Raw genomic sequence first — 20,875 nt, 5'->3', positions numbered from 1 at the left:
TGAACATCCAAAGCAAGAATATGTACCCATGACCTCAGAACATCGAAGGCATAATTAATATGTGCTTGCTTGCCCGTGAGTCTGCCGTCTTGCTTAAGGACATCGGTGCTTCAGTGGATCAGGCCAACTGACAGACACCCTGTGGGTTAGGTGGGACTGAGAGAACTGTGACTAGCCCAAGGTCACCCAGCTGGCTTCATATGTAGGAGTGGGGAAACCAATCTGGTTCACCAGATTAGCCTCCACCGCTCATGTGGAGGAGTGGGGAATCAAACCCGGTTCTCCTGATCAGCGTCCACCGCTCCAAATCACCACTCTTAACCACTACACCACGCTGGCTCTCTACACTGCGCTGGCATGGAGCTTGCGCTGCAAAGTTTCCTGCTGAATGGTGCCCTTGGTGTTTAAAAACACAACCTCCCCGCCCACCCCTACCTTGCATCAGCAGTAAATTATAGACGTGGGTGTATCTTTCCACCTTGGGTGCTTGTAATATAAATCCACAAACTGCTCAGATGAGACTCCGTGCACTTAAACCAGCTTAGCCTCACTGATTTCCCCCGGGGTGAAGCAGGTTTCAGCGTGAAAGTGCTGGGTTTTTGAATGGCTTAGTGAATGGAGGACGCTGCCACTGTGAGGCTTTCCCGCTAGCCATTTTTTGTGTGTGTAGCCTTAGCAAACTGGATGAGCGAATTAAAAAATGTTAAGAACATAAGAAAGGCCATGCTGGAACAGACCAAGGCCTATCAAGTCCAGCAGTCTATTCACACAAACCAGGTGCCTCTAAGAAGCCCACAAACAAGACGACTGCAGCAGCACCATCCTGCCTGTCTTCCACAGCACCTAATATAATAAGCATGCTCCTCTGATCCTGGAGAGAATAGGTACGCATCATGACTAGTATCCATTTTGACTAGTAGCTATGGATAGCCCTCTCCTCCATGAACATGTCCACTCCCCTCTTAAAGCCTTCCAAGTCAGCAGCCATCACCACATCCCAGGGCAGGGAGTTCCACAATTTAGCTGTGCATTAAATTGTTGCCCTAGAAATGCTCAGTACAAGAAACGGGAATGGGATCAAGAGGTGGCCGTGGTATAAATGTTTTTTAGACAGCAACTCACACCTAAACATAGAGCAAAAGCCAACAAAGACTATAATAGAAAACGTTGGAAATGTGATAATACATGTGCAACATTTTACCATATGTGGTAAGAAAGCAAGGAAATATTGGATAATGACAAAATGCAAAAGTTTTTAAAAATTAAGTTTGTGACGGACTTGAAATCTATGTTGTTAAATTTTTCACCAAGCAATATTTCAAAAAGACATAATGAACTATTTAAGTATATGGTGATGGTGGTAAGAGTGGTATATGCAGCAAAATGGAAAACACAGAAATGCCCAGATTTAAATGAATGGATTAATAGAATATACAACTATGGCAAAATTGACATCTTTTATACATAATAGGCCAATCTAAGAATTTCAGGAAAAATTGAAGTTTTTTTTTAATTATATAGCTAGATATTTGGACCCATTCTGGATCCACACCTTAACGTGGTGAGGGGGTTTGTGTGTGTCAGGGAAGCTGAGAGCAATACCGTAAGGGGTCTAGACTCTATCAAGAGACTAAACTCGTAGCAGAGTCACTCAAGACGGAATGGTCACAGCTGAGACACCAGACGAAGATGCATCCACCCCCTTAAGGGATCAATGGCCACATCCGCAAAAGAGAACAGGCAGTTCCAATGTGGATGGGGGCAGAGGAATCCCTGAAGGTTAGCTACTGGGCAGCAGCAGTAGTGGAAGGTGACACTGGCGGAGGATCTTTCGTAGACAACAGCAGTTCCACTACGGCTAACCCTGGTTAGTACTGCGCAGAAGAAGGCACTGGTAAACCACTTCTGACCAACCTTTACCTTGAAAACCCTATGATGAGACAATCCAAAATGAAAAAAGATATAGTGCTGGAAGATGGGACCCCCAGGTCAGATGGCACTCAATCTGCTACTGGGGTAGAGCAGAGGACAAGTACGAGTAGCTCTGTTCTTAATGATGCGATTGGACTAAAGCCGAAAGGACGTTCAGTGGTTGACATGAATAGATGCAAAAGGAAAGTCCAAAGCTGTTCGACGCATATAATAGGAACATGAAATGTGAGAAGCATGAATCAGGGTAAGCTTGAAATTGTTAAACAAGAAATGGAACGTATGGACTCAATAAAGGAAGCCACAGCCTTCAATTTGCAAGATCTGAGCAAGGCTGCCAAAGATAGGACATTTTGGAGGACTTTCATGCATAGGGTCGCCATGAGTCGGAAGTGACTTGACGGCACTTAACACACACACAGATATTTGGAACAGAACTGAATCAAACTTAGATAAAATGAGAGAGTTTTAGGCAATAAGTAATAAATGTACTAACAGATATGGAAGAATATGTGATAAACAAAGAGCAATGTAATTCAATGAGGCCGACAATAGAAGTGTAATTTTGAACGGCAAACTTCATATATATTGTTATATTGAGTTTATGTTAATGTTTTTTATGGTTGTTTGTGTTTGTTAAAATAATATTGTGTTTTTTTAAAAAGAGGTGGCAGTGGGAAGAAAGAATCAGAGGAGGCTCTGCAGAGACAACTTGGAAGGCTTTAAGAGGGGAGTGGACATGTTCATGGAGGAGAGGGCTATTCATGGCTACTAGTCAAAATGGCTACTAGTCACGATGCATACCTATTCTCCCCAGGATCAGAGGAGCATGCCTATTGTATTAGGTGCCATGGGACACAGGCAGGATAATGCTGCTGCAGTTGTCTTGTTTGTGAGCTTCCTAGAGGCACCTGGTTGGCCACTGTGTGAACAGACTGCTGGACTTGATGGGCCTTGATCTGATCCAGCATGGACATTCTTATGTTCTTATGACCTCTGTGTGTGTGTGCTCATGCTGTTTAATCGGAGCTGCATGAATGAATGGGGCAGTCAAAAACATCAAAAAATCAGACCAAAGATCTGTTTAATCCATTTAATACCTGAAGAGATCATCTAGATGCTTCAGGGAAGCCCCACCAGCAAGGCACTTAAGGCAACAGCCTTCCCTCACTGTTGCCCCTCCCCCCAGCAAATGGTATGCTGCCTCTGAACCTGGAAGTTCCATTGAGCCAGGGGTTGACCTATCCTCCGTGAATCTCTACTTCTCTGGAAGTTATCTAAGCCAGACGCCATCACAGTTTCTTGTGGCAGCAAATTCCACCGATGACTTAAGTGCCGTCATTGAGAGAGGCCCTTTGCGGTTGGGCTCCGTTGCTGAACTGCGGCTATGGCTGCAATCCCGTGTCCACTGACTTGGGAGAGCAAGATTGGAGTCCAGTAGCACCTTAGTGGTGGTGTAGTGGTTAGGAGCGGTGGAGTCTAATCTGGAGAACCGGCTTGGTTTCCCCACTCCTACACATGAAGCCAGCTGGGTGGCCTTGGGCTAGTCACAGGTCTCTCCGAACGCTCTCAGCCCCACCTACCTCACAAGGTGTCCATTGTGGGGAGGGGAAGGGAAGGAGATTGTAAGCCGGTTTGATTCTCCTTAAAAGGTAGAGAAAGGTGGCATATAAAAACCAACTCTTCTTCTTCTCCTTAGACTCCAACAAGATGTTGGGGGTAGGGGCTTTCAAGAGTCAAAGCTCCCTTAGTCAGATGAAATCTGGCAGCCGGGGTCTACTTTATGCATCCAGTGAGGAGGACCCCCTAGTCCTTGCAAGTTAACACAAATCTGTTAATCTTTAAGGCGCCTCAGGACTCCTTTGCTTAGCACTTAAATCTACCTGAGCTTGTCTGTGTTGATCTCTCTCCTCCCCACCCGTCCTCTTCTGAACAACAACGAAAGTGCTTGTACCAGCCTCTTGCAAATAACCTTAGAAGACTCATACCTGTATCTGGCACACGGTCAACCAAACTTGTTTATTTTAATGTCAGGTTCGGGTTTTGGAGCTGCCATCCAAGACGTCAGTCTGTACCTTGAAGCCAGAGGCAGAAGCCAAACTGGGCATGCCCCTGTGTCTCAAACTGTGGCAGGTAAGCCAACGGGAGCATGCTAATTTTGAAATGCTTCCCCTCCGATTCGTTTTTAAAAAAATAAAAATACGGAGCACATGAATCATTCTTCACTCCGAGTTTTGTTGATTGATTGTCAACAGCAATCAAGTAATTATCTTATTACAGGTGGGAGGGAAAGGGGGAACATCCTTTGCCAGAGCTTTCCAGATAATACGAGATGTTTTGCAAACGTTCCCGGCAAAGTGTAGCATGGCAGAGTTTATGCGCACCTTCATCCATTGAGAAGAAAGTGAGTCAGACGCACTGAAGATTAATGTTGGATCATCTTTGCACACCGTCCAACTGATGACAATCTGATTGATTTAACGTTTCACAGTCTAGGTATTCGCCTCGAAGTTGCTGAAGTCGCCATGGTAAGAAGCTACAGCACTCGTACATCCATCTAGCTCAGAATTGCCTACTTTGCACGGCAGTGGCTCTCCAGGATCGCAAATAAAGAAACCCTATGCTGTACAAGGAACAATTCAACCAGAAAGGAAACAGCACGCAGCTCAAATTTATAGAACAAATATATGTGCAACACACTGCACTTCAATCATTCAAAAAACATGGGAAACAATAGTGCACAATACAATACAAATACGATACAATACAAACCACAGAAAACACAAACAACAATGACGAACACATTCACAAAAGGCCACAATCCCCGGAATGTCCGTGGTATAATGTCCCTTAGTTAGCCTTCAGTTCCTCCCGAAGGACATCATATCACGGACATTCCAGGTATTGTGGCCTTTTGTGAATATGTTCGTCATTGTTGTTTGTGTCTTCTGAGGTTTGTATTGTATTGTATTTGTATTGTATCGCGCACTATTGTTTCCCATGTTTTTTGAATGATTGAAGTGCAGCGTGTTGCACATATATTTGTTCTATAAATTTGTGCCGCATGCTGTCTCCAGGATCGCAAGCAGGATCACTAGTGTCTGGGAGACCCAGGTTCGAATCCCCACTTGTGCCATGGGAGGGACCGTGGCTCAGTGGTAGAACATCTGCTTGGCAGGCAGAAGGTCCCAGGTTCAGTCCCTGGCATCTCCAGTAAAAAGGGACTAGGCAAGTAGGTGATGTGAAAGACCTCTGCCTGAGACCCTGGAGAGCCTCTACCGGTCTGAGTAGGCAATACTGACTTTGATGGACCAAGGGTCTGATTCAGTATAGGGCAGTTTCATGTGTTCTCAATCATGGGGAGGGGCTGTAGCTCAGTGGTAGAGCATGTGCTTGGCATGCAGAAGGTCCCAGGTTCAATCCCCGGCATCTCCAGTTAAAGGGACTAGGCAAGTAGGTAATGTGAAAGACCTCTGCCTGAGACCCTGGAGAGCCGCTGCCGGTCTGAGTAGACAATACTGACTTTGATGGACCGAGCGTCTAATTCAGTAGAAGGCAGCTTCATGTGTTCATGTGATCTTGGGCCAGTCACTCACTCTCAGTCTAACCTACCTCACAGGGTTGTTGTGAAAATAAAATGGAGGAGAATGATGCAAGCCGCTTTGGGTCCACATCGAGGAGAAAGGCGGGGTATAAATGAAATAAATAAACAAGCAGATAGGAGTCTGTCCTTTCTGCTCTTTGAGGTGCTTTAACTGGGAGATGCCAGCGGTTAAGCCATCTGTATGTAGCGATTGTATAAATCTGCCAACGAGAGTGACAGGCTGGAACTATGAAAACTAAAACATGCAGTTAACAAACTACTCTTTCACAGGCTAAGAACTTGTAAGAACGTAACAGACAAATGTCAAAATATTCTTTGAGCTCAAAAACCATGTAATCCATAGTATCACAGAGTGAAAATTGTTTCTTATATTCTTCAGTGTTCTTGGCCTGGGGTGCAAAGTTTGTTGATAGTTATATATCTTTATCTGCCTTGTTTGGCCCCTTAAAAATGATTGCATGGAATGGAAGACTTTCTTCTTCTGGTACCTGTGAGCAGAAGTCTAGAAGACTCTCCAGCGGAGCAGGGGAAGGAAGTGCCCTGCCCCTAGGTATTTCAGATCAGATTTCCTGTTCTGCTGTTTTCCCTATTCATTCTTGGCCCTGGGGCCTGTTTTGAAGGCGAGTGGAGTGGAGTGGCTAGGGTGTCTGATTGAGACCCAGGTTCCAATCCAGATTTGACCATGAACTTCCCTGGGTGACCCTGGGCCTCTTGCTGTCTCTTCACCTATTTCATAGGATTGTTGTGAGGATAAATGGGAGAACCATGTAGGTGGGCCTCGCCTGGAGAAGCCAGAGGATCACAGTGTGGTGTAGTGGCTAAGAGTGGTGGTTTGGTGTGGTAGACTCTAATCTGGAGAACCAGGTTTGATTCCCCACTCTTCTATATGAGCGGTGGATGCCAGTCTGGTGAACCAGGTTGGTTTCCCCATTCCTACACATGAAACCCGCTGGGTGGCCTTGGGCTAGTCGCAGTTCTCTTTGAGTTCTCTCAGCCCCACCTACCTTACAGGGTGTCTGTTGTGGGAAGGGGAAAGGAAGGTGATTGTGAGCCGGTTTGATCCTTCCTTAAATGGTAGAGAAAGTTGACATATAACAACCAACACTGCTGCTGCTTCTTCATCTTCATCACCATCGTCGTCTTGTCCTGGGTAAACTAATTCATACATTCTGGACAGTTGCTTGGGAGCTGTTTCCTGAGGATATAGCCCTATACCACTCCTCTAATGTCTAATGGACAATCTCCACGGATTTCGTAAATGAGAGGGTTACTGCCCACTTGCACTCTGGCCACTTCTCTAGGGGGTGACCCTGGCATAGAAAGAACCACCTTGTTCACTGTTTGTTGTTTGTCAGAAGCAGTATGAGGCCACACCACAAGGGGGTCAGTTCCCATGCTGTTGGGCCTTCTTCTTCCTCCTCCTCCCCCCTTATGACTCCCTCCCACTTTCACCCTTTGCCTCTTCTTGGTCTCAGCGCTTCAGTCATTCACACCTATCCTCGCGGCAACACCCCCAGTGAACCAATAGCTGCTTCTTGACTGGCGCAATCTTAATCATATCTTTGTTTCATGAAAAAAAAAATACTCCTTTAATTAACACTTTATTGTGTACACAAAGTCATTTGGAAGACTGTCAAAAAAGGAGGAGAGTCACTGTCAACTTGGCAGGAATCCTGTCTTAACTACAGTATATATAAAGTGCTTACTGCATTTCTAGTTTCTACATGAATCCCGGTTAAAAAAAAAATTTCCTTTTCACCATTGCACAACACAGCTCCTTGTCTGGTGGGAAAATTAAGGAAAGATGGTTCTAATTCAGCCCCTCCCACTTAGCTATAATAGCAGAGGAGGTAACTTTTAGAAAATTCTTTGTGTATGTACAATCTGACCACACTTTGAAGAAACACTTTTTAAATATCTAGCAAGGACAGTGGGTTAGATCTTGAAGTTCCCTTAAACTGAGAAAACTTCCATTCATACAAGTTTCCTTCTATGAACATACTTTTTTCTCTCACAGAATATAATGTAAAATATAATAGTAATAGATAGCAATCATTACATGAACAATAAAGTTTGACATCCACCAAGTGCAACAGCAGTGTAAATAAAAAGCATCCGCTTGCATGATTTCAAGAAAACGTGCAAATTCATCGGCCCTTTCCAAGCAAACAGGTTCACTGGTCCATCTGATGCAGTCTTGAAAACATGGAGAGCTTCTGCTGAAGACATTGTAGAATGGCTGCCGATCAGAGCAAACAATAGTGCTTTAGATGGACCAATGAACATATTGATGCTGAGTCAGACGGTTGGTTCATCCAGCTCAGTGTTGTCTACCTAGACGGGTGTTTCATAGAATCATAGAGTTGGAAGGGACCACCAGGTTCATCTAGTCCAACCCCCTGCACAATGCAGGAAATTCACAACTACCTCCCCACCCCACCCCCAGTGACTCCCTACTCCATGCCCAGAAGATGGCCAAGATGCCCTCCCTCTCATCATCGGCCTAAGGTCATAGAATCAGCACTGCTGACAGATAGCCATCTAACCTCTTAAAAACCTGCAGGGAAGGAGAGCTTACCACCTCCCGAGGAAGCCTGTTCCACTGAGGAACTGATCTAACTGTTCGAAAATACTTCCTAATGTCTAGACGGAAACTCTTTTGATTTAATTTCAACCTGTTGGTTCTGGTCCGACCTTCTGGGACAACAGAAAACAACGTGCACCATCCTCTATATTTGCTCTCCAAGATCTCAAGCAAAGGATTTCCTAGCCCTGGAACTGAACTGGGAGCAATTGTGCTCTCAAAGCATGAGTTATATTCCTGCCAGGCAGACTACTTCTGTTCCATTTCCATTGGTGTCCCCAGCCTGTCATTCATCTGTTGACTAGTTCCAACAGTGGGCATTTTCCCAAGGCTGGCTATACCCTGGAGAGAACATGGACCTTGGGGCCGATAGAGGAGGGGCAGCTGAGCTTGAAAGCAAGTAGTCAAGCAACACTACTTTCTTTCCCAAGAAAAGTTCTCATCAGCAGGACCACAATTTTTTTTGTTAGCATAACTGCTGCTAATATGTATAGTTTAACAATGTGAACAAGAGATTAGCCTGAAAGAGTGATGGAGGGAAATCAGGTGCATGATTATCTGGAGCAATAAGTAAAAGTCCTCAAAAAGCTTTTTGTTGTTGTTGTTTTAATCTTGTTTTAAAATCTCCACAAGATTAATAAGAAATGCATTTGGAAACAAGGAAAATAACAATGAGTGCGCACTGCTGTTGAAGCACGGTAGAGTTTGGGGCCAGCTTGGCTGGCTGTTCTCCTTTTAAAGCCATAACCAGTGTTAACAAACGCATGTTTTTTAATTTTCTTTTATTAGGACTTGGAGTCTTCATTCGATCACCAGCTTTCCAATTTACAGGGCCATTATTCTTTTGCCGAGCGCAATGATGAATATTTTCCTTAAGTGTGACATGTAATCCAGTAACGTTCCTTTCTTTGAGTTATTTCAGAGGCTTAAATAAATTAGGTGTCTGCCCAGGGTGTCATGCCCTTTGGCCTGTGACATCATTAATCAAAATATCTCTCAATTGGTTACAGTCGGACTCGGGCCTGTTAACTCTTTGGGAGCTCTCAGAACCTTTTTTTAAAAAATTGAGGGGGGGGAAGTCTCTTAAATGGGATTTGGAAAAATGTTTATCTTGAGCATTTCATTATCTTTGGGGGGGGGGAATTGGAATATGTCATGAATGAGAAAAGCTAAGAAGCTGAAGGCCAAGCATGGTATGTGTGTATATATGTGTGTGTGTGGGGGGATAATTGGAAAATTTCCTCTCCCAAATATTCCCCTGCAGGATGTAAACTCTAAGAAGCTTGAGCAGGCCAATTCCCACGTCCTCCCGTTTTCCTTTTTATTCCTTCTTTAACAGATGCTTAACTAATCTCCGCATTTTCGGACTCTAAAGCGTGCTTAGTGCCTCATCAGACTGTTGCAGGGGAGGCGGTCTTCCTTCTTGATTACAAAGAATACGTTTCACGGGGAGGGGCCATGGCTCCGTGGTAGAGCATCTGCTCGGCATGCAGAAGGTCCCAGGTTCAATCCCCGGCATCGCCAGTTAAAGGGACTAGGCAAGTAGGTGATGGGAAAGACCTCTACCTGGAGAGCCGCTGCCAGTTTGAATGGACAGTACTGACTTTGATGGACCAAGGGTCTGATTCGGTATAAGGCAGCTTCATGTGTTCGTGTGTTCACCGTACTTCAAGATTCCATTGGATATGCAGAAAACTCTACCTTATTTGTGAATTGACTAGGAGCCTCAGTATTAATTGGAACAAGCTGGGGGGGGGGGTCACAAAAAAAAACAAAGGGGGAGGGGATTTGGAATCTTATCCCCATTCAAGTCTTCCCATTCCAAATGTTATAAGGGGCTTGCAAGTCATTCCTGTCCCTCCCCCCATTTTTTCCCCTTCCAAGTCTCAACTGCTCTCAACATTCCTTGTTTCCTGGTACATACTCAGTCCTCAACTGGCTGTTTTGTGTTTTTCCACCGATTTCCTTTTGGATAATTTATGAAGTGATGTTTTTCTGCCTGCCTGAGTAGCAGTTTTGCTGCATTTGAGACTGCCACAAGCCACCTGCTTTACTGTTACGTGTAATGGATAACCGGAACCCGGACCGTGAATAAACACATTGAGATTTTTGAAACAGCCGGCATTAGAATGTTTCGATTGTGCAGGTATAATCTTTTCAGTGGCTTTTTCCTTCCCTGTAAATCAGCCTACGCATCAAAACAGGCTCTTATTGTAGCCCTTTTGGATATTCACAGGGATGAGGAGGGGTTGGGAGAAGTGATTTACAGTAGTACCTTTGTGGGAGTCTTGTGTGCGCCATATATTGGCCTGGGAATTTCGGACCTAAATGCGGGCATTGCGCAACCTGTTCCGATCATCTGTACTGTGTTTTTCCATCAGCCTGGCGTTGGTTCGTCTCCTTCCCTTCTGGCTGGCTACGAGGATGGGTCAGTGGTACTGTGGAATTTGTCGGCGGGGAAAAGGCTGAGTCGACTCGTGTGTCATCAGGAGCCAATCATGGCCCTTGACTTTGACTCGGAGAAGGCCAAGGGGGTGTCGGGCTCGTCTGAGAAGATGCTGAGTGTCTGGAGCCAAAACGAGCAGCAGAACCTAGAGGTCAGCGCTGTTGCCCTCTCTGTGCTATTTGTTCTGTTTTGCACTTACCGTTTGATAGACTGAAAAAATATTTAGTCATGAAGTGCAGTTGTTGCGGATCCCTTGCTGATTAATCACAGACTAGCGGGGATCCAGATGAAGCCGGCTATAGGGGGTACACTTTCAAACCTCTTATTATCTTTCTTTCTGCGGGTTCTACGTAGATCTTATGGTACGCAAACCCTAGTTTATATTTCTAAATATTGTCACTTTGTTGGATACATTATGATAATGTGCAAGCTGATTATATGACAGTAAGGCTTTTCCCCCCTTCCCCAAATATGTACTTCAGTTTTCAATCCCTAGGAAAACGGGACTCATAGCTTTGAACAATGCAGTCTATGTGCTGATATTATTTATTTACAAATTTGAATTGTGGATTTTAAAAATGAGTTTTGAATTTGAGCAAAGGGGAGGGTATACACGCACACACACATCAATTTTTCTACAGTAATAAGCAATAGTCATATATATCCAGTGGAATAATTACCACACAAACAAAGGGCATAGAACAAAGAAGAGCAAATATTTCAATTCGAACAATGTCAGATAATAAAGATGCTACAATAAATAACATACCTATACTACAGCAACTTTCCATAATTGTTCAAACAAATGAAGCTATAGACTCCCATCACTTAGCAATCTTCACTGAGGCAGTTATTAGAAATATATCCACCTGGGGCCCATGAGGAATTGTAGGAAGGCGCAGTTTTGAAACCTCACCTTTCACACTCCAAAATCTTCCCTTTCCAGGGTTCTCTAATCTCTGAGGGGCATGAGCAAGCTGATTTTTCTCTTTCTTCCCTTTTCTTTAGCTGATGCTTGGCAGTCCTCAACACTTAATACTTTCAAGGGCATATTTAGTCCTCATCAGTCTGGTTTTTGAAGATCTTTTTTCTCTTGATAAATTTACAATTTACTAAGTACCCAGGGAATCCCCTGAGTATGTAGGAATGTCTGCCTTGTTTGGGAGGGGTCTGGTTTAGCATCTTTTATCATCTGTACCGGAGCCAGCCAGTTGACTTACTGGGATGTTGTTTACCAAACTGTCAACGCAATCCTAAGCAGAGTTGCTGTCTTCTAAGCTAATAGACTTTAATGAATTTAGAAAGGTGTAATTCTGTTGAGGGGGAGAAGGAGGAGTAGGAGTGTGGAGACCAACCTTGTTCACCAGATTAGCGTCCACCGCGCATGTGGAGGAGAGGGGGTTCAAACTCGGTTCTCCAGATTAGAGTCCCCCACTCCAAACCACCACTCTTAAACACTATACCACTCTGGTTTAAGACTGCAAATTCAGCAAAGCAAATTGTAGATTTGGATTTTATTGCTAATCTTGAGATTTTACTAACTTCTGAGAATATCAGTATCCCCAAAACAATACATTGAGCTTTGGGCCTACTGCACGTGGTAAAATGTGCCTTTTGCGATCCACAATTATTCCATGCATTAAGGGGAGGATTCTTTTCTTATTCTCTAGGTCACATTAGAAGCATCCCATAAACTTGTGGCTTGTCTTTGCATTTAATTGGCATTTGCCTGTCACCATTTTTGTAAACCTGGAAGATAGCAGCAAACAGCAGTTAATGGACCAACTGCATTATTCAACATTTCAGTCTTTCTCTAAAGTTTGCTGCGTTTAGTTGCTGGAAATATGGCAGATCTTGATATATGAACAAACTTCCTGACAATGTAAAGCTTTCCCCCCCCCCCACTTGACTCTAATTCCAATATACTATAAATAATATTGTAGGGAATTCCTTAATCTATTTATGTCTTGTACTTCGCCCTATACAATTTCCATCATCAGCTAAAGATTACTTATTTTCAGGAATGGACTGAGCTGGGCATGGTTTTTAGTGTTGATTGGTTACTTATTTAGAGCATTCTGGTATTTAAAGGGTAGTTTTTATTTGGATTTTAAAGTGTTTCATTACCTCAGGTTTTATAATGAATCCATTGCCTTAAGCGCCTCTGGTTGGAATGGCAGCTAAAAATGTGGAAATAAATATAGAGTCTATACTCTGAATTATTTGATACCACTTACGGTATACAAAAAATAAGTTTTGTTTTTAAAGCAAGCTTTGCTTCTGACTCTCATAGAATGGACTACATACTGCTTAAAAAGGAGGCGGATTAACGTCCCATCTCATACATTCACCTAAAGGTGGCTCCTTTATAACCACACTAGGGAACCAGAAGCTCTTCCTTGCTAACATTAAGAACATAAGTAGAGCCTGCTAGATAGGGTTGCCAACCTCCAGGTAGTAGCTGAGATCTCCTGCTATTACAACTGATCTCCAGCCGATAGAGATCAGTTCCCCTGGAGAAAAGGGCCGCTTTGGCCATTGGACTCTATGGCATTGAAGCCCCTCCCCAAACCCTGCCCTCCTCAGGCTCTGCCCCAAAAGAGGGACCTGGCAACCCTACTGCTGGATCAGACCACTGGCCATCTAGGCCAGCCTTGGAGGCTCCCTTCGGACACCATGGCGGGTAGCCATTGGTAGCGCTCTCCTCCATGAATCTGTCGAACCCCCTTTTAGATCTTGTGGCCATCTCTACCTCCACTGGCAGTGAATTCCAGTTTAATTTACTCGTTGAGTAAAGAAGTAGTCCCTTTTGTGTGTCCTGAACCTATTTCCCAATAACCTCATAGGATGCCCCAGAGTTGTAGGGAGAAAAGCGGTCTCTGCCCACTATCTCCACCCCAGGCATAATTTTATAAACTTCAATCATGTCTCCCCTTAGCTGTCTTTTCTCTAGACTGAAAAGTTCCAGACGTTCAAGCCTCTCTCACCGTGACTACGATAATAAATGCCTCATCGTTTTGTTTCCTCCTACACTGAGCCATCTTGGATCTCCTAGTAAAAAAATCTTAAACCGTTCTAATGGGATTTGGATCTTTCTGATCTGAAATTAAGCCTTGGGTGGGGTTCTCCGGACATACCAGTCTGTAATAGGAAAGGTAGTTTATTAAATTGAAAGGAACAGCGTAAACAGCCGTTGCTGTTTGCCAAAACAGCTGCTTCATTAGAACGGCTCCTGAGCTGATTGTCCTTGATGGTGGTGGTTGTCTTGAAGAGAATGACACCAGATGGTAATTGTCACGCTGTAAACTGTACGTTGATCTAAAAAGTGTCAATGGCAAGAGGTTAAGTAGTACTTCACTGAGGGCCAGATTCCGGGTCATATCCCTGCAATACCACAAGAGTCACACATTGATTATTGGTAAACCATACATAATATCTGTAATTTCAGCTATGCTTAGATAGTCCAATATGCAGTGTGGATAAATTAACATAATTGCCATTTTTAAAAACGAAATTAAGACTCTAGTCTTATGCATACTTTTAAGGGAATAACTTCCAATTAAGAAGAAGAAGAGAAGAAGAGTTGGTTTTTATATGCCGACTTTCTCTACCACTTAAGGGAGACTCAAACCGGCTTACAATCGCCTTCCCTTCTCCACAACAGACACCCTGTGAGGTAGGGGGGGCTGAGAGAGAGTGACTTGCCCAAGGTCACCCAGCTGGTTTCATGTGTAGGAGTGGGGAAACAAATCCAGTTGATCAGATTAGTGTCCTCCGCTCATGTGGAGGAGTGGAGAATCAAAACCGGTTCTCCAGATCAGACTTCACTTCTCCAAACTACCGCTCTTAACCACTACACCACGCTGGCTCAATCAGACTCATTAGCGATGAATCAAACGTTCCAGATAGAAGTGTTAAATGTAAAGGTAGTCCCCTGTGCAAGCACCGGGTCATTACTGACCCAATGAATGACGTCATGTTCCAATGTTTACTAGGCAGACTGTATTTACGGGATGGTTTGCCATTGCTTTCCCCAGTCATCTACACTTTATCCCAAGCAAGCTGGGTACTCATTTTACCGACCTTGGAAGGGTGGAAGGCTGAGCCAACCTTAAGCTGGCTACCTGAAACCGACTTCCACTGGGTTCGAACTCAGGTTGTGAGCAGAGCTTTTGACTGCTGTACTACAGTTTATCACTCTGTGCCATGGGGCTCCTGATAGAGGTGTTACCACACCCCTGTTACAGAGGCCTGCCTTGTTAAATATTCCCCCAACATGAAAAGCTTCCTGCAGATGGAAAGTTAGCCTGCCAAGAAGAAAAGCTGTTGCCTAGCATTTTTACCTCTTTCTACAATCCATTTTTACCTCTTTCTACAACCCAAGTCTGTGACACTCAGATATGTGACTCCTCTCCCCTTTTTACCTATACACATTCTGAAATAGTGCAATCTTAGGAGAGCAGATCATATGTTTATTTTCTGAATCGGCTGAACCGGAGGGAGACGACCGCCTGCTTCCTGACCCCTCTATGATGCTCTTGTTGTTGGCCAACAGGTACTTGTTACACTTGTAATATATCTCAGTTTTGCTTATAAACCAAGTAAGAATCTGAGGGCAAAATAGCGTGACTCACAACGCAGTCATGTATATTGCGAGCTTGGGATATTTTTATTTCGAGCCCTTTCCAAAGTTCGGTCGCCTTGCTCATTGTACTTGATGGTGCTTGGTGTCTTGATCATAGAATCATAGTGTTGGAAGGGGCCATACAGGCCATCTAGTCCAACCCCCTGCTCAGTGCAGGATCAGCCTAGCGCATACCTGACAAGTGCTTGTCCAGTTTCTGCTTGAAGACTGCTAGTGAGGGGGAGCTCACCACCTCCCCAGATAGCCGATTCCACTGTCAAACAACTCTTACTGTAAAAAAAAAAAAAAAATCCTAATATCAAGCCAGTACCTTTATTCCCGCAATTTAAACCCACTATTGCAAGTCCTGTCCTCTGCTGCCAACAGGAACAGCTCCCTGCCCTCCTCTAAGTGACAGCCCTTCAAATACTTAGAGTGCAATCATGTCCCCCCTCAACCTCCTCTTCTCCAGACTGAACATTCCCAACTCCATCAGCCTTTCCTCATAGGGCTTGGTCTCCAGACCCCTGATCATCCTCGTCGCTCTCCTGTGCACCTGCTTGATTCTGTCCACATCCTTTTTGAATTGAGGCCTCCAGAACTGCACACAGTACTCCAGGCGCAGCCTGACCAATGCAGTGTACAGTGGAACTTGATAAATAACTTGATAAATAACAGGTCTAGATATTGTTGCCCTGAGTGATCCCTATCCTTTTTTTGGGGGGGGGTGCAATATTGGTTCGAGACCACTTTCCTCATGCTGCCCTGCCCTGATCAGTTGTCTCCCCAACGAAAGCGCTAAAACCCGCTAGAAGACACAAATACACAAAGTTGTTCTCCTCCACCCTCTCCCGTACTGGATTAATAATACGAACCAGATGGGGCTTTCCCTTGACATTCCATGTTCCTGAGGTAACGGTGGTGTTTGAAAAACCACTCAGTGGCACGTTATTTTTACTCTGAAGAGTTTCAACAGCTCCGGCTCGGCAACCAGCTATCCGAAGACATGACGCAAGAGCGGCGCAGCAAACTCTGTTTGGGGTGGCACCGTTCCAGTGTGCAAGTGAAGAGCCGGTGAAGCTAGCCCCTCTTATCCCCGCAAGGTTCGTAGGAGCCTTCATCGGTCACTTCCAAGACTGATGGGAGGCCGCCTGTGTCAGGGAGCGAAGGAACTGGTTAGGCCGAGATGATGCAATGTTAAGGGGTAATGGTTTAGGTGGAGGCAGAGGCGTGCAGGAGCCTTCCTCGGGTGGCTGAACGGTCATGGTTTTACCCAGATGTGAGACGACGGCGAATGCATTTGCCCAGAAAGCCGCCGCCAGCAAACGCCAGCTTTCTGATGTGTGATGAGTGAAAGAGTCACATGAACACATGAAGCCGCCTTATACTGAACCAGGCCCTTGGTCCATCAAAGTCAGTATTGTCTACTCAGACCGGCAGCAGCTCTCCAGGGTCTCAGGCAGAGGCCTTTCATGTCAACTATTTGCCTCGTCCCTTTAACTGGAGACATCAGGGATTGAACCCAGGACCTTCTGCATGCCAAGCAGATTCTCTACCACTGAGCTACGGCCCTTCAGCAGCCTACCAGTTTCAACACAGACATGAAGCTGCCTTATACTGAATCAGATCATCGGTCTGTCACCGTTGGTATTGTCTACTCAGATGGACAGTGGCTGTCCCAGGTTTTTCAGGCAGAGGCCTTTCACATCGCTGCCAGATCCTTTTTGACTGGAGATGCTGGGGACTGAACCTGGAACCTTCTATATCCCAAGCAGATATTGTACCATTGAGGTACAACTAGAGAGCCAGAGTGGTGTAGTGGTTAAGAGCAACGGACTCTAATCCGGAGAACCGGGTTAGTTTCCCCACTCCACGTGAAGCCTGCTGGGTGACCTTGGGCCAGTCACTGTTCTCTCTGAACTCTCTCAGCCCCACCAACCTCACATGGTGTCTGTTGTGGGGAGAGGAAGGAAAGGAAATTGTAAGCCGCATTGAGACTCCTTAAAGGTAGAGAAAATCAGGGTCTAAAAACCAACTCTTCTTCTTCTTCCTAAGGGTATAAAAACCAACTTTTCTTCTTCCTAAAGTTACACAAGCAACACATGTTAATCCTTTGCCTCACATACCGGTACTCGAAAGGCAGTGTGACCTCTTAAAAGGCCATCTGTCCCCATGTGAACCTTCATGACCACTCTGTTCTTCCCAATAGCTCTAGCCGCTACATCTCATAGGGACGTGAAATCTGTTTAGGCCTATTTGCCAGACTTCTTGGTCGCAGCCACTCTTCTTTTGAGCAGCCTTCCAGAGGGGGCGAGAAAGTTCCATTCCCCATTGCCCTTCAAGGTCTATGAAGCAGTGTTGTACACAAGGGCTTTTTTGATGAAGTTCATTAGTCACATGAACACATGAAGCTGCCTCATACTGAATCAGACCCTTGGTCCATCAAAGTCAGTATTGTACACTCAGACCGGCAGCAGCTCTCCAGGGTCTCAGGCAGAGTTCCTTCCCATCACCTACTTGCCTAGTCCCTTTAACTGGAGATGCCGGGGATTGAACCTGGGACCTTTTGCATACCAAGAAGATGCTCTACCACTGAGCTACGGCCCTTCCGTCTTTGTGGGTGCTTGGACATCTGGTATATGTAACATGTCTTTCTAACAGTTTTAAATAGTTTTATGAATTTGTGTGGTTTTCTATTATTTATACTCTGGTTTGGAATAAGTTTTCTATAAGGCATCCATGAACCCCATGAAAGTGGGAGAGGTGATTTTATTTGTTTATAGCTTGCTTTTCCTTCTGAGACTCAAGGCGCATTACGGAATAAAAAATAATGCAACCATACTGCATAAAACATCCAATGAGCAATGCAGTTGGACTAGAATAGCAGAATTAGTAGACAATGCAAATCTCAACTTCCTAGGTGAAGTATAGTGGAATTACACAGGTAAAAGGCATTGCAGTAAAAGCCAGATGATATCGAGAATAATCAGTGCAGTGGCTATTTCTTTCATATAGTCTCCCCTCCCCAAGAACCCTGAGTGCTTTACAGGTAGAAATTTTAAATTTTTATAGCTATTTTATTTTTCATTATCTGTCTTGTTGATGGGTTAATCAGTACATTTGGGTAGTATTCCTGATTTTATTGTAGGTTGTGGGCTTCAGACTTTTTTTTCAAGTTTTATTTCTGCTTCTGTTTTAAGTTCTGCTTTCAGCTGTGGTGGTCTGCTGCCGTTTTGATGCTTTTGGTTGTCGACATGTTGGATTTGTTCTGTGTATATTTGAATTTGTGTAAGCCGCCTCAGGGGAACTTTACTGATAGAAAGGTGGGGCATACATTTTCAGAATAAGTAAGTAAAATAAAAAATAGTCTTAGAACAGTAGGAGAAAGGGAGGCCCAGGGGGATTCCTGCAGTATCTCAAGAATGCAAAAGTATCTTTGCTGATTCTGAATATTTACAAATCTTTGTTTCAACTCTGTGCTTTGGAGCAGCCGACATTGGTTGAAATCATGTTTTGCATTTATTGTTTCTTTTTAAGTCTGATTCTTCCCCCTGAAGGCTCAAGGTGTGTAGGGACCATAAACAACACATACATACACACACACACACACACACACACACACACACACACACACACACACATATATAAAGATGGTCATCACACATGTTAAGACTTACAGCTCACCCCCTCAAAGGCCAGTTGTTCAAAGGCCAGTTGTAGGTTTCCTTTTGTAACGCTTTGGCCTGTCAAACCGGACGTGACTCTTGCAGTCTACCGATCAGAATGACTTTTCCATCTGTGCACAAGAAGTAGAAACCAGGCATGTGCCCTTGTCCCCATAGAGGTGATCCAACTGAGCTATCTCCACATCATCTTTGAACACATGAAGCTGCCTTATACTGAATCAGACCCTTGGTCCATCAAAGTCAGTATTGTCTACTCAGACCGGCAGCGGCTCTCCAGGGTCTCAGGCAGGGGTGTTTCACATCACCTACTTGCCTGGTCCCTTTAACTGGAGAGGCCAGGGATTGAACCTAGGACCTTCTGCATGCCAAGCAGATGCTCTACCACTGAGCCATGGCCCCTCCAGCTTTTCACCTTCCATTTGACCTCACTGTGGCATCCACAGCCAGCCCAGTGGTGAGACAGACTAAGGTCTTTTATGCATGGCCGTTTCACGCGCTGTCACCCCTCCAATGACTTTGGGTCTTTGTTTTGGATTATGCATGCCGTTTCCAACCTTCAGAGAGGAAACAGAAAGCAGGTACTCCTCTAGTATCAGAGGAGCATGCCTATTATTTTGGGTGCGGTGGGACACAGGCAGGATGGTGCTGCTGCACTCGTCTTGTTTGTGGCTTCCTAGAGGCACCTGGTTGGCCACTGTGTGAACAGACTGCTGGACTTGATGGGCCTGGGTCTGATCCAGCATGGCCTTTCTTATGTTCTTTTGTTCAGGCAGCACGGATCTGCCTGCATGCCAGCGCGAAGGGTCCGGTTTTCGGATCAGTCCGAATACGGGATGTCCAGATAAGGGATACGCTACCTGTATTGTGTATGGAAATGTATGTCAGCAAACAAAACAAGACAATTTCTACGGCTATCCTCTACGGCTATATGTATATTCCAATATATGGAAAGATCCGAAATACAGACCACTTTTGGTCCCAAGTAGTCCAGATAAGGGATACTCAGCCTTTACAAAATGTATTAGTATCATGTTTCTTTTTTTCATTTTTCATCTTTTTCTGTAGCTGTACCATCTAATAACCCTCCAGATCAGCGCCTTCAGTCATCTTATCACTTTTTCTTCTCAGATTCAGCAGACGTACCAGCTCACCAACCCTGGGATTGCTGACATGACCCTCAGACCCGACAAGAAGATTTTGGCCAGTGCTGGCTGGGACTACCGCATCCGTATCTTTGGCTGGAAAAAGCTGAAGCCATTGGCCGTACTGGACTACCACACCGCAGCTGTCCATTGCGTGGCCTTCTCAGACCACAGTCAGCCCAGCCAAAGACTGATGGCCGCGGCCTCCAAAGATCACCGCGTCAGCATCTGGGCAATATATAATCAAACTTGAGAGAGGCTTGGAAAATTGGACACGAGGCCAGCCAAAGTTTACAGTAAAAGAGTTGAACCGCGATAGGGCTCAGCAGCTCTTTCATAAGTGACTCCAGCGGCAGGACACTTTAGAAAATGTTGGGGGTGGGTTGCAAACGGCTATTGCTAATGGCTATGCAAACGAAGGAACGAAGGAGCAGGCGAGGGGGGGTAGATTTGTTTGACTTTCTCCTCTTGCATCGGACCGTGAATGGTCAATTTAAAGGTCGGATTTAAAAAATCAGCATTGAGCGAGGAGCAGAATCGACCCTGCATAAATGGCCTTAGTCTCTTGCCTTGAAACCCTACAGGGTCACCATAAGTCGGCTGCGACTATGGCTGTGACTCGACGGCACTTCATAAGAACATAAGAAAGGCCCTGCTGGATCAGACCAAGGCCCATCAAGTCCAGCAGTCTGTTCACACAGTGGCCAACCAGGTGCCTCTAGGAAGCCACAAACAAGACGAGTGCAGCAGCACCATCCTGCCTGTGTTCCACAGCACCTAATATAATAGGCATGCTCCTCTGATACTAGAGAGAATAGGTATGCAACATGACCAGTATCCCACCGCCAAGTGCCAGTTGC

At 45.0% G+C, this 20,875-nt stretch overlaps 1 protein-coding gene across 1 annotated transcript in view; it reads left to right on the top strand.

Moving 5' to 3' along the window:
• The window catches only part of GNB1L (G protein subunit beta 1 like), a 30,942-nt gene extending 10,674 nt beyond the window's left edge, over positions 1 to 20,268 (top strand). Inside the window, exons 4-6 of the mRNA XM_056859712.1 lie at positions 3,964 to 4,062; positions 10,499 to 10,714; positions 20,002 to 20,268. Of these exons, the coding sequence (XP_056715690.1) occupies positions 3,964 to 4,062; positions 10,499 to 10,714; positions 20,002 to 20,268 (582 nt within the window). The remainder of the gene's footprint in view (positions 1 to 3,963; positions 4,063 to 10,498; positions 10,715 to 20,001) is intronic.
• Positions 20,269 to 20,875: the final 607 nt, after the last annotated feature.

The sequence above is a fragment of the Euleptes europaea genome, chromosome 13 (genome assembly GCF_029931775.1).
Source record: "Euleptes europaea isolate rEulEur1 chromosome 13, rEulEur1.hap1, whole genome shotgun sequence".
In the NCBI taxonomy this organism is placed as follows: Eukaryota; Metazoa; Chordata; class Lepidosauria; order Squamata; family Sphaerodactylidae; genus Euleptes; species Euleptes europaea.
Note: the sequence above shows the minus strand (reverse complement) of the source record. Positions and strands in the feature narration are given on the sequence as shown.